Consider the following 18,516-nt stretch of genomic DNA (forward strand, 5'->3'; position numbering starts at 1 on the left):
GTGACAGGCAAAGGCATGTCGCCCGGCATGCCTGGCCTTGGCTGTTTGTCTTCCGGGTTGTGTTGTGACCCAGACCCAAGTAGGTAGCAACAAACTCAGTCCTTGATAAAATAAACTTTATTCGGACAGCTGGGAATGAGGTAATCGTCGTTCAACTCAAAGTAAAACAAAGGCCTCCCAAACACAAATTTTTCAGTTATCACAAACCAGAGTCCAATTAGGCAAACTGCCAAAGGCCCTTCCCGATAAATGTCCAGAAGTCACCAAAACACAAAGAAGAGGACGCAGATACAACGTTGTTTTCCGGCAAGCTGAAACACCAGTGCTTGGTCTGTTATTAAGCCTTATAGGAGGGGCCAATCATTTCTTGGCCCTACTCCCGAGTCGTCCTCTCTGCTTAAGCTGCTCTTGCCTTTTGGCCGCTCTTCTCATGCGTACATTAGGAACAGGCTCCTCCAGTTCCTCTTCCTCACTACTCTCAGTCTCTGGAGACTCTGGAGTCCACACCTCACTTCCCAATGACCCTGGCCTCACCTCAGCCTCATTGCTGTCCGACTCCGTTGTCAGCACCGTAGGCTCCTGACAGACCACAACAGGTTTCTGGCGTGCGAAGGACAATCAACTGTCTTTCGCACGCACTGCATTGCTGAAAACCAGAGTGCGCGTGCACCCTGGTCAGCTGATTGTCAGGTGCACATGCGCGCCAGAACCCGGAAGTTTGGTTTTCCAGAGTGTGATCCCTTTGTGTGCGTGGCAATGCCAAAAACCGGCCTGCGGATGCGCCCCAGCCAGCTGATCATCGGGCGCAGATGTGTGCTAGAACCTGGAAGTTCGGCTTTTTCAGAGCGTAGCTCTGATGAGGGCGCGCAGGCGTGTGTGCTTTTTCCATGCGACCTTTTCGGCACCTGGTGCTGAAAAGTTTTGCCATCACTGAAGTAGGAGTTAAGTCTTTATTCTTTTTCTCCCACTCAAATCCCCTCAGCATAGTTCTCCCTCAGTATAAATAATTTCAGGATTGGATTGGCTTTGATGGGATTGTCTCTGAATTAAGAGCAAAGATGTTCATCTTAACTCACGCTTGCAAGCTCGGTCTGTACTTCTACCCAAGTCCATGTTTCCATGTGTGCAAAAACACAATCCAATTCACCAACATTCAACCTAACACTGGTGTGTGCGTTCTAAAAAAAAAAAGAAGAAGAAGAACAATGCACTATATTTCTTCAACTCTCACACAAAGCTGTAGCCAATGGTCATACGGCATCATACAGCAAAGCAGGTTATAAGGGAAATATTCACTGAAGATATATACCTGAACAAAGATACAGGAGGAAACGACAAGGATATTTTTTAAAATGATGGGTAGAGGGGAAAAGGATGCCAGGGCTAATAAATCATACACAACCTTACAAGCAATAGTGGTATGTCCCAAAGGTGCTTTTTCAAGAGGCAACTGGACTTTCTGGTTTTTCTTTGAAGACGTTTCGCTTCTCATCCAAAAAGCTTCTTCAGTTCTCTGAAGAAGCTTCTTGGATGAGAAGCGACACATCTTCAAAGAAAAACCAGAAAGTCCCATTGCCTCTTGGAAAAGCACCTTTGGGACAACCATTACCTGGATGATTGAGAATCTCCAGAGACAATATAGTGGTATGATTTCTTTCAAATGCATGTACCGTAAAACTAAGAATCTGCAAGAGATAATTGGGGTTGAATAGAGAAGGTCACACAAGAAAAGTTGAAACTGTGACGCCATAGTCATCTATCTGACCTCCTAGGATAAAATAAACTACCAAACAGGACCACAATCCTAAACATTCTTTCTTAGGAATTTCTGTGGCAGACATAGGATATCTGTGACGCCGCTGTTATTGTGGTTGATATAATTATTCCACTGCAGGATGAAAATCACTACACTGAAGGTTATTTACCATGCTGATTCGGTGTGGGTTGATGGATGTTTTTCAACTTCCTAATTTAGGATGCAGAGAATGTGAGTGACCTAATCACCATCTGGCTTCTCTGCCTAAGTGATGAGTAAAATCTGGGACTCCCTGTTCCTAATCCAGCACTTTAACCACTATATAGGTAGCCCTCAACTTGCAACAGTTCATTTAATGACTGTTCAAAGTTACAAGGGCACGGGAAAAAAGTGAACTTATGACCATTTTCACAGTTACAACCTTCGCAGAATCCCCATTGTTATGTGAACTGATTCATATTTATGACTGCTGCTGTAACCCAAGGTCATGTGATCACCTTTTGTGACCTTCTGACAAGCAATGGGGAAACCAGATTCACTTAACAACCATGCTAACTTATCAACTGCAGTGATTCACTTAACAACTGAGGCAAGAAAGGTCGTAAAATGGGGCAAAAACTCAGTTAACAAATGTCTCACTTAACAACAGAAATTTTGGCCTCCATTGTGATCGTAAGTCAAGGACTACCTGTATTATATTGGTTGTGTTTTACTTTGTGAGGTGCCACAGCATAAAAAAAACCCAGCTACTAGTATTAAATAAATAAAGAGAATATTTTTAATAAATGTGATTAATAAACAAGTACATTTAAATCAGAAAATCAGGATAACTTAAAAAAAAACAATAAACAGGAGATATTTATTCTGTTTCTCACTCCCATGTGGACAACAAGCTGCACAAAAGCAATTTTTCCAGCTTATAGACAAAAAGAAAAAGAAAAGAAAAGTCAGTTCATTTCCCTTAACCCACTAAGGAAATTCAAACTGAGCTGAAAAAAATTAACAGTGGAGAAAGAGATGAAGATCACTGCAAAGTCCTCTATACTGTTTTGCCCTAACGTTTTAATAGAAGACAGGAAACACTGACACAATTTAAAATACTGTATCCTGTCTTTTGGGGAGAAAAAATGTATAAGATGCACAGAGCGAATTAGGGAAACAGACTGCTCGAGAGCAGTAAATTACTTATGAATAAAATATGGTAGCAGACTTCATTTTCTATGCAGTATGCAAACAGCTCCTTACTTGTAAAAGGGATATGATTTTATTTGAGCCCTGGCCAACCGTAAATACTGCAGTAGTAACAAAAAGAATAACCAGGACCCATTTTCTTGGGCTAATTATGCAAATGTTTTTAAACTATTCTCTATTGGATAATCATTTATAGAAGGCCCACTGGAACTTTCAAAAATATAAATCATGGGCTACAGGTATACAATGGAAAGAGACAAGATGATATTCCACAGTACGAAGGAGAGACGAAGATTACATTGAACATCTATGTTGGGACATTTAATTTTTCTTATTACAAATCAGTTACAAGCAGTGGTGGGATTCAGCTGGTTTGGGCAGGTTCAGGCAAACTGGTAGTTAAATTGTTGGTTGGCCCCTCCCCTCCCCGCCCCTTCCAGGAGTCCCCACATGCCCCATTATGGTTCACAGATAACTGCAGGGAGGCCTACTAGGCCCAAAACAGGGTGCAGATGCACCCCCCGGCCTGTTTTTGCTCCCGGGAGGCTTCAAGGAGGCCTACTAGGCCCAAAAAGGGGCACGGGGAGTTGCAGTGTCCCCCAGGGGCCTGTTTTTGCTCCCAGGCCGAGTGCTGCCTGTCACACCCCCTAGCCACACCTACCATGAGCCACGCCCACCAAGTTAGTCATTAGGGCAGAGAACCAATTGTTAAATTATTTGAATCCTACCACTGGTTACAAATATAGACCTCCCAACGGTGCTTTTTCAAGAGGCAACTGGACTTCCTTTGTTTTTCCTTGAAGACATTTTGCTTCTCATCCAAGAAGCTTCTTCGGTTCAGAACCAATGAAGCTTCTTGGATGAGAAGCAAAACGTCTTTAAAGAAAAACAAAGGAAGTCCAGTTGCCTCTTGAAAAAAAGCATCTTTGGGATAACCAGGACCTGGATGTCTGAGAATCTCCATACACAAGTACAGATCTCAATGAATTGAATTCAATGAGGTTGCATTTTCCATGTTGCTTACAGAGGAAGTGTTTCACTACTTATGGTCACAAATGTTCTATATTTACATAGAAGATTCCATTAGGCAAATAGAACAGAAATCCCTCACAGGGCACTCTACTCAGGAGGACCCACCACTAAGTTCTCACACCCAAGTAAGTCCATCTGTTAGCTCCACTACGTAGATAGTTCAGACCAGGAAATCAACTCCCAACGAAGGCCAAAATTACTTTTTATTGAGACGGACTATTATAACAGAATCCTGCAAGTCTGACTATGCTGTACCTGCTCTTCCTTCTTACAGAAGTGTTTGTCTGAGCTGCTTCAAAATGTTATCTAGCTATTTTGCACTTCCGTCCCTCTTGCCTAGGCCAGTGATGGTGAACCTATCCACTGTTGACCTCACCCCATTCCTAAGAGGACTCTAAGGGGCATGCATAAGAGCACAAACGTGCCTACCGTTCCTGTCCTTTTGTTTCTTTCCCTATATATATATATATATATATATATATATATATATATATATATATATATATATATATATATATATATATATATATATGCTTATACTTCCTTGTTTCTCCTCATATATTTGTTTATACATTATATAATCTTTTTGTGTTGACAAAAATATATTGTCTTGACAAAATTAAATAAATAAATGAAAATAAAATAAAACCTTTTCGAGGGCGAGGCCCAAACCAGAACACATGTACAGGTGTGTGCATGTGTGTACCCCAAAGCACTGGAAAGCCGAAGACCAGCTGGCTGGTGTGCGCATGCCTGTTTTTTTGGCCATTTTTTTGGCTGTTTTCTGGCCATTTTCCAGCTGTTTTTCGGGCCGTTTTCCAGCATTCCGGCACCCACAAAGACCAGTTGCGCACTGGAAACCAGAAGAGCAGATAGCGATGGTGCAAGTGCCCACCAAGAGGGCTCTGCGTGCCACCTCTGGCACGCGTACCATAGGTTCACCATCATGGGCCTAGGCAACAGTTCCTGCATGTCTGTATCGAATTAATTTTTCTTATCCTCCATTTGATTGCAGCATTAAAGTGTGGGTTCCTTCAGCTGCATTTGTTTATATAACCAAATTAATAGCTGCAATTACGACTGCATACAAATAGCTCATTAGTATTCAATGTCCCAATAAAGGTAAATTTATTCTGTTCTCGTCCTTCATAGTTAAAATTCACTAAAAGCAGTAACAGATTATTTTACTGGAGGAAGAAAACAAATAGGCTGTTACAGCTCAGGACCAAAGAATAAGAGTCAAGGAATGAAAACAATGTGCGGATTCTGATTTCATGTCAAGTCCATGGTTAAAGTAGCAGGTAAGCACACCAAGAGCAATTTGTAATTCTCTTAGAAGCCAAACATCTACGCTTGAAATAGGCGGATAATTCAACACCAACACAGCAAAGGAGGAACAAGAAAATATCAAGAAAACAGATAGGAGCGATCTTCAAAAGGAAATGACAAGGATGGAGAATATAATTATCTTCAAGTTCCAAAGAAGTAATTGTATTGGGATTTAAATTAAGCAAAAATAAGAGAGCTGGCCTGGATTTCAGGTACCCTCTTGCAATCTAGTAATTATTATTGCAGGCTTGGACAATGCAGGCTGCATTCTTCTGCTGTACACAATAGGCCATAATCATCTTCTCTCACTTTCTAACTCTAGGCATGTGAGAATGCTTCTAGTAATTGCATTTTTCTGATAACTGGCATATGGCATCATCAGGAAAGTGAATGGAATTGATTACACCTTGTAAATGAAAGTAACTTTAATCAAATAACATTGATTAAATGTAGTGCTTAGTTGCCCAAGGGTACATCATGAAGAATTTGCATTATCATACTGCAAAATGCCCACAGTGTGAATACTGTCAAGTACATCCTTGTCTGAAAATCATGGCCCACAGACTCGTACCAATATAGAAGATGACTGAGGATAAATCGCACTCAACACATTTTAATATCAGTTAGCAAAACACTTAACCATTTAAAGGTAAAGGTTCCCCTCGAACATATGTGCTAGTCGTTCCCGACTCTAGGGGACGGTGCTCCTCTCCGTTTCAAAGCCGAAGAGCCAGCGCTGTCCAAAGACGTCCCTGGGGTCATGTGAACAGCATGATTAAACGCCAAAGGCGCACGGAACGCTGGTACCTTCCCACCAAAGATGGTCCCTATTTTTCTACTTGTATTTTTTTTACGTGCTTTTGAACTGCTAGTTTGGCAGAAGCTGGGACAAGTAACAGGAGCTCACCCGGTTACTAGGGATTCGAACCGCTGAACTGTCGACTTTTTGATCGACAAGCTCAGCGTCTTATCCACTGAGCCACCGCATCCCTTATACCTTAACCATTTGCTAAGGTATAAAAAGACTAATCCATCTATTGTCTCTTTCTTCCACTTTTCTCATACTCCATTGCCCTGACAGTTCATTTAAATAGCATGCATTAGGATGTCCACAACCTACACAACTCTATGGGAGCTTTCATTCTGGGCGGGATCGATATCTCAGTTGCAGGAACTTTTTGTACTAGGTGACATGTTCAGTCTGATCGGATTAGCTGTTTATGAAGATTCTATGATATCAGAAGCTCAGCTAGTCCCAAAATTTTATAATCACAGAAATGCAAAGAGCAACAGAACCATCAAAAGGCTTGAGGCTGTTGAATTCATTATGCAGCATTATATTTTTTTTAAAAAAGATGCATAGAAAAGATCAATTCATTCTCGTAAAGATACGAAAGAACTTGGCGTGCTGCAGGTCGTATCTTTAAACTCTTAATTCCACAGCAAGGGTTTTACTGGAGGAACAAGCATTTTCCTCTCTTTATTCTTCTAGCTGCAAGGAATGTTAACATGGCAATGACTGTTCTGATGCCTCAGCGTCTTTCAGTTGTGCTATTCTGAAAATGAGATCTAATAATACATGTGCACAGCAGAAAATGGGAAAAACATTTCATATTTATAGTACGGTTTCTTCTTGCCAACAGACTATTCACCTGGCCAAATTGGATATTTTCAAAACAAAAACATTTTGAGAGAGATTATTTTATTTGTGCAGGTGTGTGTTTCTGTAAAAGACGGTAAGTTCTCTCAGCTACACGCACAATTGCTTTCAAGGATAAATATAGCTGACCAGCAATGCCTTGTTGTCTTCTGCAGTCACTATCTCAATACCTTTGGGCATTACAAAATTCTACTTGTTTGATCAGCAACTGGGAAGTGAGGAACAAAATGCTTCAACTGCCGTGTTTCCCCAAAAATAAGACCTAACTGGAAAATAAGCCATAGCATGATTTTTCAGGGTGCTCGTAATATAAGCCTTACCCCAAAAATAAGCCCATTAAGATTGTCAGCCAGACGCATTTACTATATATTTTACCAATAAGACCTAACTGGAAAATAAACCCTAATGTGTCTTTTGGAGCAAAAATTAATATGAGACCTGGTCTGATTTTCGGGGAAATACAGTAAATCTCAGCTCCCCATTCAAACATGGAAAATTAGCTCTTATGTAGCAAACTGGTACACCGGCATGAAATGCCACAATTCAATGACAGAACAAAAATGCTTGATTTGGTAAGATTCTGTTGGAAACTGATGTTGACCCTGTTGTTGTTAGCGTATGGTGCTGTTACATAGCCAAGAGACCAATGCAGAATAGCAGTGTGGCTTGCCAAGGTAGCAGCCCTGTTATAGGAAACGCTGTGCATTTCCCAAGGTGCACCACAGAAGGGCGAGCTGGCTTTGTACCAGAGAAAAAGACAAGCAGCTCTTCCTGCAGTGTCACCCAAGGCCTTCTCCCTTCCTGGAGCTGCCTTGCAAGCGGGCGCCACAACTGGGAAAGTACAGAGCTGTCAGGAATCTGACTGCCTGCACAGAGCACCAGCTGGTCTCCCCACCAAAGTGGTACTTATCGATCTACTTGCATAACACGTTTTTCAAACTGTTAGGTGGACAGTAGCTAAGGCGAGTGACAGAGCTCACCCTGCCATGCAGAGCTAGGACTTGAACCACCAGAGCAGAGACCACCTCCAGCATCATTAAGCCACTGAGCCACCGTGCCTCTGTGATCCCCAGTAGTCACCGTAGTATGAAATTACATCGATCACGACCTGATTTGAATCTTTTCAGGTGCTGAGGCTACTTCTTAAACACTTAAAAGAGTTTCATGATGTGTCTTCTGATTATTGAAGAGGCTAACACAGAACTGAAAGGTTTGCAAGAAGAGCAGGAGTCATACAAGCTTGGTAAATACCATATTTTTCGGAGTATAAGACGCACTGGAGTATAAGATGCAGAGTAGTTTTTGGGGAGGAAAATAAGAAAAAAGCTGATTGGCAGGTGGATTGGCCTCCTGGAATACCTACCCCCAATAAGCTGTTCCCAGAGGTGAATTTTAGCAACAGGTTCCTTGGTTGTGAGCTCTGTGTCTTGCTTTTTTTTTTGCTTTTTTTTTCTGCCTCTGAAACTTCTGAAACTGTTTCAGAAAAAAAAATTCTGCCTCTGAAAGCCTCTGAAACAGAGCTTCAGAAAAAAAGCTTCTTTTCTGAAGCTTCGTTTCTGATACTTTTTTCAGCCTCTAACCTCCATTTGAGAAGCTGGGCAGAGCTACATTTGGAGTATAAAATGCACCCAGATTTTCACCCTCTTTTTTTGGGGGGGAAAGGTGTGTCTTATACTCCAAAAAATACAGTATAACATTTATATGGAGCTGATGTGCTCTGAATTTTAATTCCCATACAAGTTTTGTGAGATTTCAAATCTTTCCAGATAGAGAATTTAATGATGCACATATAATTCTTTTCTTCTCTCATGGGGGCCAAAAGCAGAATAAATGCAGTTTTCCAAGCCAAATGACTTAGAACAAGATAGGGAAACAAAAGAGAGAATACTCTCAACCAGACCGAATTAGTGCTGCTCTTTCTACAGCAAGATAAATGACAGAGGACTGAAGCCAAATCCAAAATTGATAAAATAGGAATGTTTCCAGGAGAAAGAAGAAAAAGAGTGTGTTCATTTCTGATATACATCAACCGCAAATGGCCCCCAAAGAAATCGTCTAAAAATGGAGAGTTGAATGCACATTGACAACAACTGTGAGCTTGATCAAATCACAAAAAACACACTGCACAATCAGCCAGATGTCTAGACTGCATTTGACATTTTCATTCACCTATCAAGTCCTTCCCAAGGACTTGGGGTAGGCAGATACTGTTTAATCATTGAGGTATTGTCACAGAATGTAAGCTGTTCCAAGCAAAGCTGCCTTTGCAATTGACTGATGGTGATTTTGTCAATGCCGATGGTGTTTAAGCGGTAAGAACAGATCCCTTCAAACTCTGTTTTTCTGTATTTAGGGAAAAAAAACATGAAATGGAAACAGTATGGAACAAAAACATGTACTTACTTGACAGGACTGTTGTGAGGAAGATATAATCAGAAAAGGAAATCAAGCCACATTCTCCAAGGGCATAAAAGATGCTGTCTTCATCTGCAAACTTCTCACGTTCCTGGGAAATTCTCTATTTGAAAAGATTACGAATGCCACAATCCCAAGAGAGGAAAAATATGCTTAATTAATAACAGACCACAGCTTTCATACTCTATTATTATTGCCAGTATTCATTTTCTAAATCCCTTCTATTATTATTCAGATACCTTTCCAGCCTTTAAATCTGTCAGATGGGCTTTCGGGGGTTAAAATATTAAAACCAAGTTCTCTTCTAGCTATATTTTTAAATAAAGTTCAGTCCTTATTTAAGTCTAAATCCCTCTGAATACAGGAATTATTTCTAAGTGAGCAGGCTAGTGCTATTCACATTTTTAATCAAAGGCAAATCAAGATATGCCTTGTTTCCTTCTAACTTAGTAGTAGGTATTTTAAAGATTCTATCTTGCCATTTTTAATACATAGTGACCAGACAGAATTTACTGATGGTTGATTTGGAGAGCTTTTATACTTCTATACACAGATAAAATACTGCCCATCTCGTAATTTGATTATGAAATAGGAAGCAGGTTACAGTACTTGAATTTAATAGCAGTGTTGCACTATATGAACATTTCAGGAAACCAGAATTAATAGTACCATGTATTTTCTAAAAGTGCAAAACTTAACTAGCTTTGAAACTTTGCAGACGTGATTTAAAGGATTTGTCTTGGCTATGATTTTTGGCGAGGCATACATAATGCAAAACTCTTTTTTAACATCAAGACTGGGAAATGATATGCTAATTAAAGTAAAGATAAAAGACCAAATCTAATCTCAGTGTCATGATAAGAGGCCACAGTTTATCATCAATTGGTAATTGTAATGCAGACAGGCCATTCTGATCCAACAATTTCTTTTCTTTCTCATTCTATCCATAGATTTAATTAGTAAACGGAAAGCTATTAAGTCATTTTGCCTTCTGAAGTTTTAAAGGCCAAAAAAAAAAAAAAGATGCAAAAATTGGGTTAGAGAGGCTGAGTTCTATCATTTTAAAAGTTAAATTTTTTTTCCAGCAGTATTAGAAGACATTAGAAGACAAGGACCACACACACACACACACACACACACACACACACACACACACACACAGGGAGAAGAAGTAGAAATATTAAAAAAGATCAAGTGAGTTGCGGTTAATGTATATGAAACATGCAAGCACGGGAGCACATAAGTCACAAGCACAAATTTAAGAGCGGTATTAGGGAACAAAAGACACCATCAACAACACACCAGGGTCCAGTTATATAACTGTCCCCTATCTGTTACCTCTGTCTAGCGAGGATCCCATCATATATGAGATAAAGGAAAGACAATTTGTTAAGCAACGACACTTAAAGCACATTCACATCATCATCTGTTGCATTTGAAGAGCAAGAAACATTTGAAACCATAACAGTCATAATTAAGAAATGTAGAGAAGGCATTGATTAGAAACTGAGATAAGCGATTCAGATGCTATTTCTGTCTGAAGTACCAGAACTGGAGGTGAAGCCATAATAAAACAATCATACCGAGAGAGTAATTCTAGCTTTGTAGGAATGCCAAAATATCAAGGGAGAACTCATAACAAGAATCGTTCTTAGTGAAAACATTTTAAGGAGTAGCAAAGTTGTACTTGTCCTGCAAAATATGGATACCAGTATTCACTCATTATATTTATGAAATCCTTGGTGTTCTCTGAACTTTGTGGCTTTCAAACCATAAATAACAGCCTAACAAAATACCCCCATCAACACTGACAGGGCAAGCTACTAGTGTATAAAAAAGAGCAACCACCCACTCTCTTCTAGCACTGATGATGTTACTTAGGTGGGTAATGAAACAACTACGAAAAGATAACCAAGCTCAGAGAGCTCCAAGGATCAAACAAATATTGAACTACAAATTCTCTTCTGTCGGTATCTGTTGGTGTCATTATATTTATTCTGACAAAATCAAAAGGGAAAGCTACATAAGGATATTGTATGGCCAACATTTATACATACAATTGACAGCATCTGGAAAAAGATTTGAGACTCACTGCTAAGATTATGAAAACTACCTAAAATCAGAACTCTGTTGTTTACAGTATTATAATTTTAAGATGATCCAATCATACTGTTACTACTCTTATCTCTTGTCATTTTAGTATCTCTTTAGCATGCAACTCTAACTTGTAAAGAAAGTTCCACTGAAATGAGATTGATTTCCACTGAAATATAGATTGCCGATTTAGAGAGACAGAACCTTAGTTAAGATTTTAAACTCATTTAAAGGCATTCTGTTTGTAAAACGTTAAGACCCAAACAGTATTTATCCCAGTCATCATTTACAGTTTTATTATGGCATTCTGTATCTTTCTTTACATTAGGAGTAGTAACAATATATATTTCATACAGCATATGCTATTGCTAAGAATATCCACTTTGTATTATGGAATTCTAAATATCATAATGAATGAGCTTCTGACACCTTTGATGCAGTTTTGCGAAACAGATTAATGCAACAGGCATGTTAGTAATTCAAACACATTCTATTATAAACCAGTTTCTCTTGTAATAAGAATGTGTTTTATGAATCTCAACACCATCTTCCCCAACTATCATTCCAGCACAATGCATTATTACTCTTGAATCAAATGCAAGTTATTTAAAAAGCAAAGCATGCAGGTGTGGTATAATAAGTGGTAGTAGTAGCAGTGGTAGTAATAGTAGTAAATGACATGTAGTTAATGCTAAGTAAATTAGGCTTCTCCTTAATGACTTGCCATTGACATCAGAAAGACTAATAGTACATTCTGCTTTACCCACATATTATAAGTCCTCTTTGCAACTGGATTCCAAATTCATTCCTATCTGTTATCAAATTAACTATTTTATAAAGTTCCCATTTAGAAAAATGGAAGCCTTACTTATGTGATGATTTTTTTTTTTAAAAAAAAACCCAGTTTGGCTTACTGAAGAATTTTATATTTCCCCAAATCAGCTGAATCTGTTCAATATTGTCTGAAGCTCATTGTCATACTAAATAATTCAATTTAATCCATCTAGAATTTAAAATAATATTCCTAGAAAAATGAATGCTACTCTAGCCATAGGATACAAGCATCTAGAAATAATCATAGCGCAACTGAATAGTATACTAACTCCCTTTTTACGACCCTGCAATCTCTTAATTCGGGGTAGACTCAGAGCGACTGGATGGAGCTGAGCTTTTACTGGTCGGATGCCCTTCCTGATGCCACGCAGAGTTCTCAGTAGATTTTTTTTCTTTGCGCCCTAGGAGAGAAATACCTGATGCTACCTAGGATTGAACTCCCAACCTTCCAAATGGGAGGCGAGTGTCTTCACCACTAGGCCACCATACCACTCAGCTGAACAGTATATACAGTATACCAACATTAAGAGTAATGCATATATTCTCTCTACTGCAATACATATATATAGTCAAAGAGGTGACCGGTTCAATTTCTGTCAGATGGATTTAGACAAATATTTCCCAAACTTGGCAATTTCCAGATGTGTAAATTTCAACTCTCGGAATTCTAATCAATGACCATCTAATCAATGAGTGATTCTGAGATTCCAAGTTTACACATATGGAAATGTCACAATTGGGAAACATTGATTTAGACCTTTAATTAAATGAGGAATAAAAAGCAAACACATTTTGATGAGGCTGCTGTGTATGGACCAGGCAGGAAAAGAGAACAAATGTGTTAAGACGGACCACTAAAGGCCCGATTGTCAAAGTGACAATTAATGTATTCATATGTTCTAAAACAGAAGTTGATACAGTTTGACATGTGATTGTTATAAGGCATAATGTAAATACTATACAGTATCACAAAGTACATTTACACTTACAGCTGTATCATTGTCTTCTGTATCAACAAAAAAAAAAGCACTGGGGATTTTGAAGCTGCAACTAGATTCAAAATAGGACTGCCACATTTAACCTAGCAATTTATGGACAGTTCGGTCATCACATAAACAGAGCCAAGCACGTAAGATTGCAAAGGCTTTATTAAAGCACAGAGATTAGTAATATGCTTTGAGATATATGAATTATGAAATACCAAATGTAAAAAAAAAATGCCAAATAATTATTTATATCGCTGCATTTACTAGTACCATAAATTCAATTTCAGAAATTGAACTACAGCACATTAATATTATTAATCACCATAACAATGCCCATTACAATATACCTTTATTCAGTGTGCATTTAATAGGCAAGATTTTGAATTTTTATCTATGTCTCCAGATTTTTTTTCTTTTTTTAAGCATACATATTTAAACTGAAGGGAATATGTTGCATTAAATTAGAATATATATTAATTTTTAAAATTCTGACTTTAAAGAAAATATGGACACAACTTTGTCCATGCTAGTCAGGAAGGAAGGAAGGAAGGAAGGAAGGAAGGAAGGAAGGAAGGAAGGAAGGAAGGAAGGAAGGAAGGAAGGAAGGAAGGAAGGAAGGAAGGTTGGTTATAGCCTATGGAGAGTTTCCGCTGAAGAAAAGAATTAGCATTTTCTGATATCCATTGTCTTACAATGCTTTGTTCTGTTCCAGAAAAGATAGTCTAATTGTTACCTACCACAACACAGTAGTAAAAGCTACTAAGAACTAGAAGGAATTCGAGAAAAGTGCAATCCCCACCTACTTCTTCCTGTTTTGGAAATCTGAATGTAATCTAGCCTAATTTGGATAAAATATGAATACAGGTTGCCAGTAAGAGCACATCAAAACTATAAACAGATAATCATCTTAATTCAAAGACACCAGCATTGTTTTTAAGAACCCAGCTAGCCCTCAAATATTATATTATTTTAACTTTCATATAATAATATAAAAAATGTAATAAACGATGTCTGTATACCAAGAGATATAGGGAACACAATTTCTGTAAGATGGAGAATGACTATAAACTGACCATTTGTTTTAAATCATGAAGGTAAGCAGTGAATGTTCAGCGATATTTCCCATGCCATTAATATTTACACTTCAATACTTTTTTTAAAAAAAAAACACAAGTTGATAATCTTAAGCAATCAATACATTGTTTTCCCCTCAAAACTAAATATGTACTGTGCATCATGCGTGCCAGAACTGCATGCATTTTAACGATTTAGATATTTTGTTCGGTCTCATCTGCCTTATTTGGAAATGCAGTAACTGAACAACCATTAGAAAAAACATGAATGCTTAAGATTCTGCATATTGTATTTGTTGTAATATGATTCTCTTTCAATCCCCATTGACCACTCTCAGGTTTCTTAACTCCATAATGTACACAGAAGTTCAAGTAATCTCCTTTTAATTGGCAGCCTGTGGCTCTTAGGCACTTACTTGGAAGGAAGTAAACTTTCACCAAGCCATCCCACTAAAAATTGCTTCTCAGACTGGAGTTGGGGGAAATGTTAGAAAAGTTTAAAGGCAAAGAGTATTGTGTATTAACGAAGTAGAACTGGATTAGCTACTATGGACACCTTTATAGGGAAGAAACATTCCAGGTGGTCAATTTCAACTGTTCATTAAAGGTATATTGGCAAACCTGAAAAAAAGGTTCTGTCTGCCTTAAGGGTCGTATCAATTTAACCCATAACCTCAGACCTGTGGTCATAGTTTTCCAACAGTTTTCCAAAATGTTCAGAACACCCCTATTTTTAGAAATGGACTATTCTGGTTTTGAATAGCTTTTGTTTTCCCACCAATAAGCATATATGCAGCATCGCGCTTGCGTCAGCTATTTGGTGTTTTCTGTAGTGGCATTTGAATTTGAGTTTCGGTCATTTTGACCGCAGATCTTTGGTAACTTTTTTTTTTTTTTTAATAATGCCAGGGCCAAGTTTTCAAAGTGATCCAAACTTCAAAGAAACTGTTCTAAAATGGTATGGAGAAGCAGAGAGTGATGTGAGGGAAGTGGAATTGGATTGTGACAAAAATTTTGTAATGGACGATGAGGAACCTGCCACTGCCGCTGATTCTGACACCAGCGATGATGAAGTTCCCAATGAAATTGATGACCAGGTATAATCTACATCGTGCAATAATTTATACAGCAAGAACAAATTCAAATGGTCTTCTGGATCTATTGGAAGCAATAGATCCAGATCCGCTAGTCACAATATTGTTGTGCAATTACCTGGACTACGCCCAGCAGCTAAAAATCTCAGAAATTGACCGACTCCCCTAGAGATTTGGAAATTATTATTTTCTAAAGAAATTATTAGTGCCATCTTTCAGTGGTCCAATGTAAAAATTAGAGAAGAAAGATTGAAGTTCAAGGATGGAGAAACAAAAAGTGACCTGCGCGATGTGGATTTGATAAGAGATCAATACATTTTTTGGTTTACTGCTCTATACATCAATTTTTAGATCCAGCCATGAAAAAAATCAAATGTCTTTTTGCTACTAAAGTCATTATGACCTCGTGTCTGTAATAGCGTAGCTGAAATAGTACGTCTGTGGTTAAGGCAGTGGTGGGTTGTCCCCGGTTCAGACCGGTTCTTGCGAACCGGTAGTAAAAACGGGGGTAGGCTCCGCCCACTGACCCCGACGTCATGAGGAAGCTTCTGCGCATGTGCAGAAGCGTGCGTAAGCAAAGTAAGCACCTGTGCGCGATCCCGCTGCGAACCGGTAGTAAAGGTAAGTAGAACCCACCCCTGGGTTAAGGGTTAAATCTAATTTTAATGAGGCAACTCCTGAAAGCAGCAACATCATTTCCTTTACAGGTTTGCATGGATGCTTGAAACAGATGGCTGCTTTAATGCATAACAGAGAGATGTTATGTCCATGTGAAATCCAATGCACAATTTCCAGTAATTTTCACACTGTGCACAGCCCCAATAGCTATCCTTTCCAAGCTGTTATCCAATGGGTTTTTATCCAAATATATTTTAACATCCCTTAGTTTCGACAGATGGACAAGAGATGGACACCTCTGAAATTTCTTTGGATTGCTCACTACCAAGATACTTGAACCGTTGCGGCTTCAAAATAACATGATCTAAATTTGTGTAAATAAGCATATTGAGGGCACTGATAAATGTTTTATTAAAGTTAATTTTCCAAACGTAAGTAACGAAAAGGGTTTTGGGACTCTCAACCCGAGAGTCTCAAAAAAAAAAAAGAGTGGGATCTTTAAATACCATAGGAATTAAGGAACTTAAGTGATGATTATTTGAATCTATTTTGTGGTGTCAACAAATCCAGAAGAAAAAATAGCTGGAAAGGTGTAATGGAGAAATTATTTATTTTTCCCACCCAAACTTTGCACACATGATCAATGCGCATATTAAATTCAGACTGCAGTCCTATAGATCAAGGGTGTCAAACCCAAGGCTCAGGGGCCGGATCCGGCCTACGGGGTGTTTAGATCAGGCCCGTGGGGCTGCCCTGGAAACAGTGAAGGACCGGCCCGCAGTGCCTCTGCCAGCGAAAACGGAGCTCAAGAGGGCTGCGTACAACCCTCCCGAGCTCCATTTTTGCTGGCACAGGCTTACAGGAGACCATCGGGACCCTCTTTCATTGGCAGAGTGCTTGGGCCATCACAAATGCCCTGACATGAGTGACGTTGAGCTGGCCACGCCCACTATGGCCACGCCCACCATGGCTCCCCAAGGTCAAACACAACCCTGATGCAGCCCTCAATGAAATAAAGTTTGACACCCCTGCTATAGATACCCGAAACTCCCATTACATGGGTAATGAAGCTTATTTTGGACAACTACAAGGCTGCACTGTTGAGTCCTCAGGGCTACAACGCGTCTACAGCCTTGCCAACAGTCAGGCGATCCTGACTGGCTAAAATGCGAGCTAAGTAAAAAATGGGAAACCCAGGGTTCTGTCATTGGTGCAGCCATCTGACAGCTCAGTATATAAGTAGCTGCCAAAGAGGCTCTTGTTGTTGTTGCCTACGGAAGTAACCCATTACTGTTAAGAGTTATCTGTTGCGCTGTTCTAATAAAGGTTGATGTTGATTGCAACCTGTCTGGCCTTAGTCTGTACCCACCAAATCTTCGACGGAGCATGCACTACAATCATAACATGATTGTGCAGTAAACAGGGTGATGCAGCTAACTAAAAAACATGTTTTACATTAGCAGTAAAACTGATACAATCCAGGAGATTTTTTTTAAAAAAAATGTATAGATCTGAACATTTCTAAGAAATACTGCAGCCTCAGTGGGGAAAACCGCTTTGCAATTTCTTTGCACAGTAATCCTAGAAAATCAGAACGATCCCGCACAAAAAAATGTGCATAGCGCACGTTTTTATAATTTGAGCCAAGGAAACATGTTTATTCCCAGGAGAAAAATGAGAATTGTTGCTTTTTTTTTTTTTAAAGAACGGTATGTGCAATCTTCCTCCGTAAAATTGACCTCATGATGCATCAAGCAAGACTTGTGTTCCTGGTGGTTTTCAGAGGCTAGAAAGAGAAATGTGCATGGATACCTTTCCCGGTAACAAACTAAGTAACCATCGCCATTAAAAAAGCTGCACCTGAAATGCAAGAACTTAGAAGGCTAGCATTCTACTGTCCAGAGGAAAACAAGCCACCAATATCCCAAGACCCTCCACAGGCAGCAGGAGCCCAGCAAGCAAGGATGAGTCCTTCTAAAGAAAGCAAGAAGGAAAAGGCCTCTTTAAAAGGGACAGCATATATCTGGTATTCCTCATTACTGGTGGATCGCCAATATTCCACATTTGTCTCTTCAAATCACTTAAGGTATTTATTCTTTCACTGTAAGTGCGGTATCGAATTTTGCAACCCGGAGAAGACTAACCTGCTGGATTCTTCCAAAATCAATGTATCTTCATGCAACAGAAATAGCACACAAAAAGTTTTACTTGAGAGAGGCAATGATTTATTGATAACATGGGTGTAATTTACCTTCACTGCTCTGTTGTGTTTATGAGGAGATGCCACTGGATGTATTTTGAAAGAGAGCTACAAGTGTACTAGCTTATAAGAAAAACAAACTACAATTTTAGGGTGCACCACACCTAGCAAAGATTTTCTTAAGTGTTAGTTCTATAATCGATAGCCAAGAAGCAGTCTATGACTGAAGAAATG

At 39.1% G+C, this 18,516-nt stretch overlaps 1 protein-coding gene across 1 annotated transcript in view; it reads right to left on the reverse strand.

The window, feature by feature from the left end:
* The window catches only part of MICU1 (mitochondrial calcium uptake 1), a 208,849-nt gene that overhangs the window by 106,862 nt on the left and 83,471 nt on the right, over window positions 1–18,516 (reverse strand). Inside the window, exon 6 of the mRNA XM_058187904.1 lies at window positions 9,372–9,486. Coding sequence (XP_058043887.1) covers window positions 9,372–9,486 — 115 coding nt within the window. The remainder of the gene's footprint in view (window positions 1–9,371; window positions 9,487–18,516) is intronic.

This window comes from Ahaetulla prasina, chromosome 6, assembly GCF_028640845.1.
Source record: "Ahaetulla prasina isolate Xishuangbanna chromosome 6, ASM2864084v1, whole genome shotgun sequence".
In the NCBI taxonomy this organism is placed as follows: domain Eukaryota; kingdom Metazoa; phylum Chordata; class Lepidosauria; order Squamata; family Colubridae; genus Ahaetulla; species Ahaetulla prasina.